We start from the raw sequence: 16,054 nt of genomic DNA, 5'->3' as shown, positions 1-16,054 counted from the left end.
TTTACATTCTTTTATTATTTACTCCAGGTTCTGCTGCAATTTCTCTTATCAATTTTTTTATATTATTAACTAGAAATCTTGGCGCGTCGAATGACACTAAAACAAGTATCGTGACTCACTCGGAAGCATACTACAGTTTGTAAGGAGAAGCCATAAAGAAAAAGCGAGTTTATAAATGCATTTGGGCATACGGATAACCAAACGTTAACGACCGACGTGTTTGTCGCGGGCGCTCGTTTCGATCTGCCTTTCTTTTGTAATTCGTTGGCGATCGTATATGTATATAGGGTTGTTTGTTAATATACACACATAGATACATACACCATACGTACTTCAACTTTATAAATTCTATATGAATTGTTTGAATTGTAATGTACTTCACTGAATTATTGGTCAGTTTTTAAGATCACTAATCACAAAAACACAAGTAACAAAGAGCATAATATTTAACAGATAGTAAAGTACATACTTGAAAGATATCTGCAAAAAGTAGGTATCACTTCTTTGCTATATAGAAAAATCACTAATGAGCGAATTCAGAGACTAGTCGAGAGAAACAGTATTACGAAAACTCTCTTCACCTTTAATAAAAGCATAACACTTCATAAGTGAATAAAATAAGAAAAAAGGTATTGGAATATTATTTTCTACACATACGGGGTGTGAGTCTCTTAACGTGACGATCTTAAATAACTCATGAGTTATTTGTTGTATAAAAAAGTGTTCAAACAAATGTTGCATGCTTCCTAGGGGGACATACAGTGCTGCAATCTGATTTTTGTTACTTCGGGTTTTTACCAAGATATGAAGGTCACCTTCAGATTTTTGAATGGAATGCTCAATATTTTTGCTTGAACTCGGATGAAGCACAAAATTCTGCGTAAAAAAGTATTGACCTTCGTATATCATAAATCTAATAGTCAACGAGATATTATCGAAATACTTTTTCATATGTACAATGTACACTCCCCAAAAGAATTAAGGGATCACTTGTGCGAACCCAAAAAATTGGTCCCACTTTACGTGATCATAAATCCGTCAAAAATTACCGTATCGATATCGATAAAGAATGGTTAGGAAGCCTGAAACCTCTAGCTTCAGATGCTCTGTTTCAAATTGTTGCTATGTTGGTTTTTTATAAAGTTATAGCGAGATGAAGACAACATTGACGGTTAACAAAAATTTTGTGCAAGTTTGGTACATCACACGGGGAGAAACAAATTTTTTTGATAAATCGCGTTAATATAATTTGGAAGGGCTATCTTTCCTGTGTAAATTGTGTGGTTATCGAATATTGTGCGATTTTTTTATTCGAGTTATTCAACATTGAAGTAAATATGGCTATTTAACTTTAACTGGTTCCAGAAAGCGAGAAAATTATCGTAGAATCTTGTGCAAAAAAGCAATAGAAAGAGCGTTTCTTTCTCTTCAAGGTACTCCTTTTGTTTTTTCAATTTCATTAACATTTCGATATACCAGGTGTTTCTGAAAATATGCTTAAAAAATGCACTATTTCCATTTTTCCTTTAACTCACTGTATCTCGGCGAGAAATGATCGTAATACCATGATCGGAACGTCAGATTGAAGCAGAGATTCTGCGGATTCGATTGAGTACCCTATGAACGCGCTGCGATAATATTTTACCTATGGCAGCTGTGTTTGAAGTTAGCATTTCGTGGAAATTAGCGCGCCACGTACAGCGGCTGCCTGACATCTCTGAAAATAACGCTACCGATACGCCGCGCCGGCCCACAACTCGATTCAAAATCAATGAACTTTCGATAGAAAGGAGGTAGAGCGATTAATTTTTTTTTAAATTAAAGCTGAAACTTTGCAGAATATGGAAAAATAGGGAGATTATGGTACGAACGTTTTTTAACGTTGAGAAAATTCGTTAAACATGTAGAATTTCAAGAAAATGTGGTTTCTCCAGTACCACGCGCGGAAATTTTTTTTTAGCATGCTATATATCATTTCCCGTAGATTTTTTCACTCTGATTTCAAATCTGGTCTCAAACTTTGTCTACGACCCCAGGTTTTTGCAAAAAATCGATTTCTTGACCAAGAAGCTCGAGCTGCCTCGGTCTCCGAGCAGTGTAAACGTGCCGCGTAATCAGATCTCGACTCCGGCATATCGGTGTGAACCACTACAAATCCAATTACTAAATTTCTTTTATTTTTCGTTATTTTTTATGGGACTTTCACCAAGTTATTTGTGGCACTTTTCTGGTAAAAATGACACTAACCACGATATAATTTCAGCTTTATTTAGTGGTTTAATTGACGACGAAAGTTTCGGGTGCAAGGAAGGACAGCGCGTTCCGTGTTTACATGCTGTCCTTTTCTACGTTCGGCTTCCTTTGTACTTTCGACGCGGTCGGCGCGGTAGACTCAGTCTTAAAAAAACTAGTGTCCCTAAACGATATTTTTGTGTGCACAACACAGCCGTTTGCAAAATAACGCGTCTTTACGTATATCGATAATACCTCGTTAACAATTAGATTTATGATATATGAAGGGCAATACTTTTTTACGCAGAATTTTGTGCTCCATCCGAGTTCGATCAAAAATATTGGGCATTCTATTTAAAAACTGAAGATGACCTTGATATTGATAAAAAATCGAAGAAACAAAAATCAGATCGCAGCACTGTATGTCCTCCTAGGAACCATGCAACATTTGTTGGAACATTTTGTTTGTACTTCAAATAACTTACGAGTTATTTGAGATCGTCACGTTACGAGACTCGCCCTGTATATTCAACTATTTCAGAGAGCAAAAATTTAATATTTTAGACAAAATTTTTTCATTGACTTTTGACCATCTTTTGCGGCCAAACTGAGTTGGGCAAAATGTAATTTCAATTACAATTACTTGCCAATTACTGTAATTTGAAATTGCAGAAATAAAATTACAATTACATGTAATTATAATTACCAATTGACGAATCACTGTAATTGTAATTGTGGTCCGCAATTACAATTACTGGTTGAGTCAAAGTAATTGCAATTATCAATTACAATTACATGTAATTGTAATTTTAAGGCAATTACAAGTAATTGTAATGGGTAGTTGCAATTACTTAACGCTAAAATGGCACTAAAAAATGGTAAGGAGATACCTACTCAATGGAAATGTCTAAAAAAGAACAAACAAAAAGCATATTAAAGAAATAGGTTCACTTGTCACTTACATTGACAATGTAGTTTTCACTAGGAAATATTTATTATTAACTTCCCGATTTTATAGGGTACCCTACCCTGCTATAAAGCAAACATTTTTTCGAACTAATACTGCTCTACCATCCTCAGCTCCAGTTGACAGACTCTTTTATCGTTTGCTTCCATGACAAACACTCCGAAAGCAAATCGATTATCCGACTCCAACTTTGAAATAAGGGTCATTTTGAAAAGTAATGGTAATCGTTTTTGTGAAGTATCAAATAATTAGCTACAATAAAAAAATATTTAATAAATAATAAATATTTCCCAATATATATAATGTATTTAATAAATAATAAATATTTCCTAGTGAAAACTACATTGTCAATGTAAGTGACAAGTGAACCTATTTCTTAAATATGATTTTCGTTTGTTCTTTTTAGACATTTCCATTGAGTAGGTATCTAATTACCTTTTTTTAGTGCCATTTTAGCGTTAAGTAATTGCAACTACCCATTACGATTACTTGTAATTGCATTAAAATTACTTGGAAATTGCAGAAATACAATTACAATTACATCTAACTAATTTTTGTGTTTTGGACCATTTAACCGTTTTCTTATTGTAATTATAGTCCACTTTTGCACATGTAATTCAAGATGTAATGAAATACCCATGTAATTGATTATTGCCAACTCTGCGGCCAAATACTCCACTGTACGCAGTCGTCCGTCTAAACATACCGAGCGACGACAACCACATTTGAAAACAGCCGTGGGCAGTCTCGACCGTGAAATCATTTTTCACGCGTGAAATCTCCCTGACCTTTGTCCGAACACTGATCACTATCGTTTCCCTTCCTCTATGCCCAGGTTCAACTACCGCCTCGCAGTAAGTCATCGTTCACGGCCATTCTATGGTTCGACCAGTCGATCGACCCCCGAGTTTCAGGCAGCGCGCCAACGAGTGGATCTATAAGGTCAGTTCCAGCGGTAAAAATGCGCCCCTCGCGGGGGATAATGCGGAATTCCCCCTGTCGGAGATCGTTGCCAAATGGGTCAACCGTGGAGGGAACGGTTGTACATACTGGCGCGCAGCAACGGCCGACGCAAGCGAACGATATTCACGCCAGCCGCACTCGCGCTCATGCTCGGGGAGCCATAAAAGTCTGAACCTGGCCTAGTACCGTAATCTATACTGGCCCGTCTAAACGAATTATCGTGGATTTAAGGCTGAACAACCTTGAAAAAGCACGACGGTCACGGAATCGATGTTCCTCGCTGTCCTCCCATTTCTTGATACACCACTACCCCTCTTCGATTCTACTCTCTCTCTCCCTCCCTCTCTCTCTCTCTCTCTCTCTTTCTTCACTCTCCTCCTGCGCTTTTCTTATACTGCGGCTTGTAGAAGTATCCAGATATTTGCAGTTGCTATTGTTCTTCCTGAACAACTGTGTCTTGTACCGGGTGTTTCAAAATTACATGTCGCGATCACTATTGTGTGATTCCGCACCTTTGGATACATGGAGATTTGTTACAAAAATAATCCTCAAAATTGATCCCAAGGTCAAAATTGCTTTTTTTTGAATCGTATTATTACACATAGTGTTCATGATTTCTCAACATTTTTCATTTCTCGAGAAATGAGAAATAAGACTATATTTCCCGAGAATGTTTAATGAAATAAAAAAATATTGGAAAACTTATGATATTTGGATTATCGTTGATAATATTTATCGAAACCGCAAAAAAACGTTAACTCTATGTTTATTCCTGTCCAATATGTACATTAGGGTGGCCCTAAGCTATACTTGGAGAAAGATTTTTATCGAGATACAATGCACGCAACTATCCAGTATTGTTCCTTTAGGTGAGAAAAAATTTTGGTTCAAAGTTTGAGATCGATAGGATAAAAGCATGACATGGCGCACTTAAATTGAAAATTTTGAAAATTGTGAAATTCACCTTAACTATGGAGCATGGCACATCGTTGGATTTGTCTTTTTTCTGAATAGCAATATAGAATAATTATGTGACCTCCTTTAAATAAAGATAACGATGACCTTGAAATTTCGAAATATGATTTCCAAAAAATTTTTATTTTGCCATTATACTCACCTTATTGAACAGTGCAAATTTCTCCTCTGACATTTTTTCGTATAATCACAAGTAACAGAGATATTTAAATACCTACATCAAAATGTAGCACATTTTGACTGATGGTAGGATACAGTCGGTGTACAAAGTATTCGTACATCTTTTAAAAACGAATAAATTTTTCAAAATTGGTCTCAGCAGCTTGAGTTCTTTTGAGACATTAGAAGGGTTAGTTTACTAGCTAATGTGTAAATAATTTTTTTTTGTAATTGTTATTGGTCACAATTACGAAGGGAACAGTAAAGACCACGATTTTTAAATTTTTTATCTGTGCCTGTAATGAAAATTTAATACATGTATTTTGTAAATCTAAGTAAGTTATATATATATATATATATATATATATATATATATATCTATATATATATATATATATATGTATATGTACTATGTGTGTGTGTGTGTGTACAAAGTTTCATTGAAATTGGCTGACGGATAAAAAAGCTATGGGCATTGTAAGATGTAAAAATCTTTGAATTTACGGTTTGCGATTCATTTAAATCGCAGATTCTTACGACTTTTGCTATTTTCAATCAATTACATTTCATAACATCCTTGATCGATTTCGATGAAACATTGTACAAGTATATGTATAACTGACTTACAATTAGACCTACCAGAGGCGCCTTCTAAATTTTCATTACAGGTACAGATAAAAAATTAAAAAAATCGTGACCTTTACTATTTCCTTCGCAATTGCGACCAATAACGATTTTTAAAAAAAGTTATTTACACATTAGCTAGTAAACTAATCCTTCTAACGTCTGAAAAGAAACTCAAGCTGTTGGGTCCAATTTTGAAAAAGTAATTCGTTTTTTTAATGTGTGCGAATACTTTGTACACCGACCGTATATGTATTTGTTCATTTCCGAAAATATGTTGTAAAATAAATGAGATTCATAAGAATTTTCCTAGATTTATATTTCTCGAGAAATACTGTAATTTCTCGAGAAATGAGAAATAACCAATTATAAAATTTCTCGAGAAATTCTCGAGAAAGTATTCTCGAGAAGGAACACTAAATTACACATCGCGACGAAGAAAAGTCTCAAAGGAACTATAGGTCTCAATTCAACCGTTCTCTTAAGAAACGACTTGGGAGATTCGCCAACTATTTTATTGCATATGTCTACAGGGTGTCGTAAAATGGTATAAAGAAGCATAAGTATTAAGAATTAGAATGAGTCGGTTATGAACAGACGCGTCGGACGATTCCTATTCGATAGCACGCGTGTTCGCCGAATTTTGAAACTCAAATTTCATTTTATATAATTTTGTTTATACAATCTTGGGACACCCTGTACACAAATGAAATAAACTAGTTTACGAGACTTTAAATTCGGTTTCTAAGAGAACGGTTGACATGACCCGCATGGTTCTTTTGAGACCTTTGTTCGTTGCGACGAGTATTATACGATGAAATAAAAACAAATTTTGACCTTGGGACTCATGTTAAGGTTAATTTTGCGGTCCATTTTTGTAAGAGATTTCCACCGATCCACAGCTACAGAGTTACGCTGTAGTGGTCACAACATATAATTTTGGAACACCCTGTACAGCGAACGAAATTTTTATGAGAACACTACCGTTTTCAACAGGAAATGTTAATTAATTTGATAATGGAAGTAATGAATGGTTGATTTGGAAAGAAGAAAAATGTACTGCTTATGATCATACAGGGTGTTTCGTCTAAACCAGGACACCTAAATATCTTTTCAGGTTATTGTGATGCAAAAAATATTTGTTACGTAATGTGCATAGTGTCAATGGATCAAATATCTGGCACGAATATTTTTTTCCGAAGGTCATTTTTTTTTGGAGTTATCAAGGTCATCGATGTTTTTTTCATACATAACTACATTTTTATTTTATTGCATCGGGTGACTGATCGAAAAATACATTCAGATATTTATAAGAACATGACCTTGAAATGACCTTGATCTTCGAAAATTAAAGTTTTACCTTCAAATCAAGCTCAAGGTCATGTTATTATACATATCTGAATGTATTTTTCGATCAGTTACCCGATGCAATAAAATAAAAATGTAGTTATGTATCAAAAAACATCGATGACCTTGATAACTCCGAAAAAAATTACCTTTGCAAAAAATATTCTTGCCAGATATTTGGTCAATTGACAATATGCACATTACGTAACAAATATTTTTTTCATCACAATTGCCTAAAGAGATGTTTAGGTGTTCTTATTTAAACGGTCCTCCCTGTATATTTACCAAAACATTTATGTAAGAATTTTTACGAACAAAACCATATTTTACGTACGAAATTCGTTTAAACGCACATACAAAGAAAACAATTTAAAATCAAAAATACATGAACATTACAAATTTAATATTTTGTATGGCCGCCATTGCTTTGAATTAAAGCGAAACTTGGATTGTTCATTGAATTTACAAGATTGGTAATAGCGGTATTAGGAATTTCTTCCCAGTAGCGTTTAATTTCTTCTTCCGAACTGTCTATGTTGGCAAACTGACGACCATTTGCATAAACTTTTCTTACCAGTGTAGCCCTGAATTCTCTATTGGGTTCATGTCAGGGCTACATGCTGGCCATTCCATTATACGAATGTTTTGTGCCTCGAAGGATTCACGGGAATAGATATTCCCTAGATAGACACGTGAACCGCTGCGTTATCCTGCTGAAATATAAATTCGTTTTCTCCAACTACATCTAAAAATGGTATTAACACCCCATCGAACATGTCGATGTATTTTTCTGAATTCATCTTGGGGGAAACGAAACAAAGTTTCAATTTCCCAAATGATGAAAAAGTTTCCCAAATCATAATACTACCGCCATGAAAATTTCGGTTTACTCTAGTATCATTCTTTTGACGCAGATCATGCCAATATGATGAGCATCCGTCTGGACCGTTCAAGTTAAACTTCTTTTCAACGGAAAAAATGACTTTATGCCATTCGTCGGGCCAGTGCACGTGATTTTCTGCGAATTTTAACCGGGTAGCCTTATGATGTTGTTTTAACATTGACTTTCTCGTCGGTTTTCTGAAAACAACATTCGATGCATTGTGCAAAATTTGTTGCACACGTCTAGACGTTATTGGCAATTGTAACTGCGCAACAATTTAACGTGCAACTAATTTTTTTTTGTCGCCTCCACTTATTATATTATTTTTTTCTCGTTCTGGGCTTTTGTATTTCCTTTTGTAGCACGATTTTTGCCGTAATCTTCATCACTTTGCAAAGAATTTCGTACTACGGACTCGGAACGTTTAATTTCTTTGGCAATCTTTCGATTCGATTCGATTCCCTTCTTTTTTAAAAGAAGATATTATTGCCTAATCAGCTTCATTTAAATATTTTCCTTTCGCCATTCTGTTCTGTTACGTAAAATCAAAAATATGACTAAATCAGGAACACGGGACGACAATACCTTTATGATCAATCTTTAAATCAACCGCTTTCCTTTATAATTTCTCTCAATATCTGGGAAAAAACCACTGCGTTTAAACGAATTTCGCACTCGTAGACGCTGTTGTAACACGTTTGGCTCTGCGACATATTCTGGCATATAAATATGTAAAATTTCGAAGCATAGATGTTGAAAATGAAGGTTTAGCAAAGTAAATAACCCCATTTTGACAACATCATCTGTCCTTTTCTTCCAAATAAGCATGAAAATGTGTCAATTTTGCAGTGTGTTTAAACGAGTTTCGGTTACTGTAACTGAAGTTGTTATAGTTAATAGGTCTGGGTTAGGTGTGACTAGGAATTTGTGCGCGCAACGAATTAATTGAATTAGTTATACGGGTGTGAAACCATATGGGCCGCCTGCGACTTTGTCGGTAAAGTAGAGAGACATTAAAATGTTAAAAAAAGTTTTTTCGAGACGCCAAAAATCCTTCTGACAATCATCATTTTAGTCAAAAGGGAACCTATTTTAAAAATTTTATTCAATTCTGAGCATGGACGTCTTCGGATGTTTAGCCGGGGTATCCCTTGAAAATGCCTCCGGTCGAGCAACGAATTGCCCATGCCTGCTCTTTGTCATTTCTATCGATAGTTAGTTGATTTCGACACAAAATTCATCGGTTTGCCCCACTGTGCGCCGTTGGTGATGTGTTAAAAAATCAGAAGTCTTTGAACATTTGTCATGTTTCAGATGTTATTTCTCTGGTCCCGGGAACCAGCACCACCGAGTCCAAAAGCCAGTCCTTGGTTCGCATGGTTCGCAACAGCGTTGGTCCTCTGGGGATGCCGTCGGAGCGTTATGAAAGCGGTCCTGACTATCTCCCCGCTAAGGTTGCTGAAGAAACGGAACATCTTAGCGATCGCCAACTCGAAAGCCTCGTCTACGGTGACGCTGTCCAAGCAGCACCAGCAACGGTTGAAACTGGAAAATCCGATACTGCAACGGAAACACAAGCACGGGATCAGAAAGGTGAAACGGTTCTGCAATGGCGACGGGCCACACGTGACCAGCTCGACGACCCTCATCCAGGTCCCACAGATTCATTACAGGGTGACAAGAAGCGGCAAAATCTATGGGAAATATCCCCACAAGACCACCATACCGACAAACACCAACCAAGCCAGCCATTAGAGGCGCAAATGTTTTGTTTACTCGCAAGGGATGGCTGGTGACACGCGCCGATTTTTATCAAAATTGTTTATTGGACTAACCTATCAATGTTTACGTACTCCTTATTTTTGTGTCCTTGGAACAAATTACCTCTTAATCCGAGTCGCATCTCTTATTTACGCTCGCATAATTCGACTGTGGATCTTTGTGTAAAATAAAAATGTTTAGTATTATGCCGATTGCAAGAAAGAGTAATATATTATTTGATATTTTGGTCATTTGTATACGTTAGAAATAATGCGACGGTCCTCTTAAATTATTCTAAATTTTTAATGTTTACTTCACCTATGGATTTTTATTATAAATAACAGCTAAGCATGTAAATAACAGACAAAAATATCTGGGAAACTAAATTTTATTTTTAAGGTTATCCTGCCAACATTTTCGTATAGATATGTAGACAGGAACTGTAAGAAACGTTTAGAAATATTCTGTTGATGTCTTTTTGTAGCTTACGAATAATGACTACATAAATAAAAGAAATGATTCGGATTAAAAGCCTCTAAGCAAATACATGAAAATTCTTACTTAAATTCTTGCTTAATAAATTGTGCACAGTTGTGTAAACATTAGTGAGTGTCCCCTGTCGGCCATCACAGCAACGATAACCGTCTTCAAATATTGCAACTACCTAATTAGTTTATTATCAAATTATATGTTTTACAGGTCGAAATATTTTACATGTACGGTGTATAAATATGTGTGTGAAGCCATGTATAAATACGGTTTGAAGCCATTCGAAGCAGATCAATGTATTTGTTAATGTAGACTGTCGATAATGAGAAATATTCGGAAATATAATATATTCTTTCAGGAAGAAATTGTTAATTATACATTACTAACGGTTAACCTGTACCTTGGGTAACCAGAAATTTTTGCCGTTTTCTTATGTAAAATCCAAGTTTCAATCGTAGGAGATTAGTGGCTCAAGAGTTCTAAGCGTTGGACCATTTGTCTGCCGGTCCTCTCCACTCCCACCCAGTGCTTCGAGTGTGCATACCTTTTCTCGCGCATGCGCGAGAGAACAGTTACGTATCTACTATCGGGTAGCAGAGCGGCCAGAGCCCTGAGACAACTATATTGGCGGGAATGCACCGAAATAATCTTACCGGACAAAAAGATTCCAGGACGTGTCCTACGAGTTACAAAATATACACAAATACACTTGTTATACATTCATTTTTCAGAATCAAATCATATAAATTTTTTAAAATTGTGCGGGGTGCTCAAGGAACCGTATTTTATCGAGAATCGTGTGCACAATCGAAGCATTGCTCCCACCCCTACACGAATCTCACTGTGACCAACTTTCTCGCGGCTCTGTTCATTGGACGACGTCTGAGTACATACCAATATGGCTGCGGCCTTATCTGTCAAACACTATGAAAATCGTTCAAGTTTAAGCACTTATAACTTTTAAACAACTAATCTCCTAGGACTGAAACTTGGATTTTTGTATTTTTCTCGCCAACATCTACAGGATTACATAGGAAACATGTAAAAATTTCTGGTTACCCAAGGTACACACAGTGCAGCCTTATCAATTACTAACAGAACTGTTTTTGGGATTTTTGGGGTTGAATGTAATTCTGGTATTATTTACTAGAATGAGAAACTGTCTTCGTAAAACTACCCTTATAGGGGGTGTACCAATCTAACAATAAGAAACTAAAACTTTGTTGGTTTCAAATATGATTTTACGCAATTAATGTCGTATGGACATGTGTTTGGAAGTAAATAGTTTAAGATTTAAGGTTAATGAGTGATCACGTGATATTGCGACACATGTCCGACAGAGTCGAAACGCCTCACGTGACCGGGCTGTAGTGGAAGCGTGGGGAAATAGCCTCGTAATAGGAAAAGATAGAGTGGTCTACAAGTCGACAAGTCTTAATTCGGCGACTCTAGCTACAGCTAAATTTTTAATTCATCTCAATAGTACTGTTTTCTAAACGACATCTACATCACTGTGTAAATGAAAATATAATTCTAGAAAATAGATATCTAATTTAAATCACATTACAGTCACACATAGCCTACAAGGAGTGCCAGCGACAATCGCAGCGATACGTCGAGTGATCGTTTGTCCAGTGGTATACGTCAAGTAAACGTTCAAATACTTCATTATGTTTAATTTTATTGTGTTTTATATGAGAATACAATATACCTTCAAACTATTGGGTTATCAAATCTGTTCAACGAAAAAATGATTACATTAGTTTTGTTCACAAAAATCGATTTCTTGCAAAATCCTGAGGTCGTAGACAAATTTTGAGACCAGATTTGAAATCAGCGTGAAAACATCTACGGGAAATGATATATAGCATGTTAAAAAAATTTTTTTCCGCGCGTGGTATTGGAGAAACTACATTTTCTTGAAATTCTACATGTCTAACGAATTTTCTCAACGTTAAAAAACGTTCGTACCATAATTTCCCTATTTTTCCCATATTCTGCAAAGTTTCAGCTTTAATTTTAAAAAAATTTCATTGCTCTACCTCATTTCTATCGAAAGTTCTTTGATTTTGAATCGAGTTTGGCAAGGAAGAATTATCGTGGAGATTCTCAGGGATAAGAATCGCGACGTTACTGTAGTGTAATACTGGAACCTCTTTACTATTTATTAATTTTTAATTAAATTTTAGAATGGTACTTTACAGTACAATATAAATAAGATCAAATATTATTTCATGTGATAGAGTAATAGTGAATTACGACTTTAGAAATACAGTAAAGTCGCGATAGTTGTTAACGACCGGGTACGCGATAGTTGTTATGTGCCTACCCACTCCACTGTCGGCCAAGGAAGGACAGCGTATGGGAAATAAAGAGACGCGGAGAGTCGCCGTCGCCGGCACAGTTCAAAGGCCCGCGTGTTCTCTGTGATCCCTACTTACTATACATGCTGTCCTTCTCTACGTTCGGCTTTCGATTCAACTCTCGGCCGGTCGGTACGGTAGACGCAGTCATAAAGGAATAATGTCAGTATGCGATAGTTGTCCGTGCAGAACACAGGCTGGTTGATAAGAATCGCGACTTTACTGTATAACGTGACATTTAATACCAATGCATTAAGTACTGTGACATTTAATACTGATACATTAAGTACTGTTTTTAATACTGATACATTATATATACTAATTTAAAACTGATACACATTACTTCAAGAGACAGTCGTTCTTATTCTATTTAAATTATTAGCTATGAAAAAACCTATTTGTAACCTATTTCATAATATATCAAAATTCTTTATCTAATTCCCCCTATTTTGTAGAAACGACCACTGTGCACAGATCTTAATGATTGTTGCGAAGAAATGCGAGCCCCTTTGATGCCAGGAATTCGTCGACGTCTCCCGTTTTAGGTGGCTGGTTTTACCCATACGTGATTTTCCAGTGCAACTGGTTGGAAAGTCGGTTTCGGTTTTAACAAGGCAAAACGTTTCATGCGCACGAATGAAGAAAAGGGTCGGAGGAAATGCAGGGAAAATTTCTGGAGAAATACGCTCACGTTTGGGTGCGCAGAATTTTTCAGTGATGCTTTCCTAATAAGGGAGACCGAGTATGATTGTCACATTTTTCTACGTTGATTTTTTACAAATTACAGCTACATACTGGGAAGGTCATGTTGACAAGTCTAGTACACACTACCTACGTCTAACTTTATTAAAAAAAATAGTCTCGTGGATATTATTAGGTCCGTTTTTTGACAAAAAGTAGAGCTTTATTTAAGAAACAAAATGAAAAAGTACATTGATCAAAATATTGTCCATCGTTAGCGATGACTTTTCTCCATCTTTCGGGCAGCAAGCGAATTCCGCGACGAAAGAATGAGTCATCTTTGGAGGTTATCCAGTCAGGGATCCATTTTTCGACATCTTCGTAAGAATTAAATCGTTCCTCAGCAAGTGCGTGTGTCATCGACCGAAACAAGTGATATTCAGAAGGAGCACAGTCTGGCTAATAAGCCGCATGGGGTAGCACTTCCCAGCGAAGTGCTTCTAACGTTTCTTTGACAACTTTTGTGACATTTCGCAAGCAGAATTTCGCAGATGATTTTTCGCTTTTCAATGTCTCTTGGCTTGAGTTTATATGGGACCCTCTTTCCTTCCTTGTAGACCTTCCCCAAGGTTTTTAAACGATCGGAAATGACAGATTGAGCACAATTTAACGCTTCTGCAATTTCTTTTTGCGTTTGACATGGATCTTCATCCACCAATGCCTGCAATTCTTCGTCTTCAAGTACTCGTGACCGTCAAGAACGCTCTTTGTCCTTCACAGTAAAATCACCATTTTTAAAGCGTCGAAACCATTCTCTACATGTTTTATCGGAAACAGCATTATCGCCATAAACGTCTACAATCATTCGATGAGCTTCAGCTGCAGTTTTCTTCCAATTGAAGAAAAAGATTAACACTTCGCGCAAATGACGCTTATTCGGCTCAAATTCCGACATTTTCAATGTAGAAAAAAACGATGTTATTTTGATGCAAGCGTATATTGTTATGTATTGAATTTTATTGAAAGATATCCAAACTAAAAAGTTAACCTTACATTAGACGTTATAGTTAACGACAGTTCGAGCTACGGCTACTGGACGCTAAACGGACGGAACTTTCCGATTGACCTAATATCATTAAGATTGAAAGTTAATTTAAATTATCTTTAGAAATTATTATTACAATATCTGGCGTTGATTGTCACGAAGTTTAAATAACTAAGTGTATTAATCATGTTGAAGTACAATACACATTGGATATTACAACGCGACGTCGATACTGTTTGTACAGATCACTGACGTGTTATCACGCGACGCAATGACGCTCGCGCGGTGCTGCGGACGTGTTATCCCGCGACGCAATACCGTTCGTGCGGTGCTACAGACGACATATCTCGCGTGCTTCATTATTACATGGGCTTTTTTGAAAAAATGTTACCCTGAAAGCAATTTTATTCTTTTCCTGTCCATTTCCAGCCGGAAACATTGCTTTCAGGGGACCATTTTTTCGAAAAAGACCATGTAATAATGAAGCATGCGAGATATGTCGTCTGTAGCACCGCACGAACGGCATTGCGTCGCGTGATAACACGTGAGTGATCTGTACAAACCCCTCGGGTGTCTGGCGCCCGAAATTTCTTAGAGTTCGATTATATTATAGCCTGTAAAATCTCGGTGTCGCTATCTTTCGTTCGGTCATGTTTTCGGAAATCCAGTAAAGCGACGTGACAATATTTTACACAATTTTCGAGTATTTATTGTTTACTTTTTATGGAATGTAGAGGGATAATTGTAATCGATGTAGAATATCTAATATACAGAAATATAGAACTCACAGTACAGAAAAAAGTGAATGATCGATTAATATACAGGGTGTCCCAAAATTGTTGAAAATCCCGAAAGGGGGTGGTTCCTGAGACGACATTTTCCTTTGCAAAAATGTTATCTGCGACTTTGTTTAGGAGTTATTAACGAAAAACACGGACCAATCAGAGCGCGACCTAGACGCGAGTTGCCACAGTCGGCCCGGCGCGCCAAATGTCTATTGGCCGACTGTGGCAACTCGCGTCTAGGTCGCGCTCTGATTGGTCCGTGTTTTTCGTTAATAACTCCTAAACAAAGCCGCAAACAACATTTTTGCAAAGGAAAATGTCGCTTGAAATGGTCTCAGGAACCACCCCCTTTCGGAATTTTCAACAATTTTGGGACACCCTATATTGTGACGTTGCAAGTCTGCGACGTCACTTCTCCGTTTGAGAAACGGTCAAACAACCGTATTGGGAATGGTGGAACGCACAACATGATACCATTCGCTATTCCGTCAAACCCACGGTGACGCACGAGGTCACTAAGCGAAACATACTATCGACTATTGCCAAGATATATGACCCTTTAGGACTACTCGGACCAATTACCATCGTCTCAAAAATATTAATGCAACGACTCTGGTCATTAAAGATTACTTGGGATGAATCGCTTCCGATTAGCATATATACTGAATGGAAACAGTTTGAAGAAGATTTACAACTGTTGAACGACATAGAATTCAATCGTCTGGTGAAACTCAAGGACGCGAAACAAATCGAACTTCATGGATTTTGCGACGCGAGCGA

General features: G+C 36.7%; 1 protein-coding gene across 4 annotated transcripts in view; it reads left to right on the top strand.

The window, feature by feature from the left end:
* Positions 1–13,187, top strand: part of LOC143211250 (uncharacterized) — a 47,147-nt gene extending 33,960 nt beyond the window's left edge. For 3 of the 4 annotated variants that reach the window (XM_076428736.1, XM_076428735.1, XM_076428737.1), the window contains 2 exons: positions 4,035–4,141; positions 9,465–13,187. In XM_076428736.1, coding sequence (XP_076284851.1) covers positions 4,079–4,141; positions 9,465–9,905 — 504 coding nt within the window. In that variant the 5' untranslated portion in view covers positions 4,035–4,078 and the 3' untranslated portion in view covers positions 9,906–13,187. The remainder of the gene's footprint in view (positions 1–4,034; positions 4,142–9,464) is intronic. The other variant, XM_076428738.1, reaches the window with a different exon arrangement.
* Positions 13,188–16,054: the final 2,867 nt, after the last annotated feature.

Source organism: Lasioglossum baleicum, chromosome 8 (genome assembly GCF_051020765.1).
Source record: "Lasioglossum baleicum chromosome 8, iyLasBale1, whole genome shotgun sequence".
Classification (NCBI taxonomy): domain Eukaryota; kingdom Metazoa; phylum Arthropoda; class Insecta; order Hymenoptera; family Halictidae; genus Lasioglossum; species Lasioglossum baleicum.
Note: the sequence above shows the minus strand (reverse complement) of the source record. Positions and strands in the feature narration are given on the sequence as shown.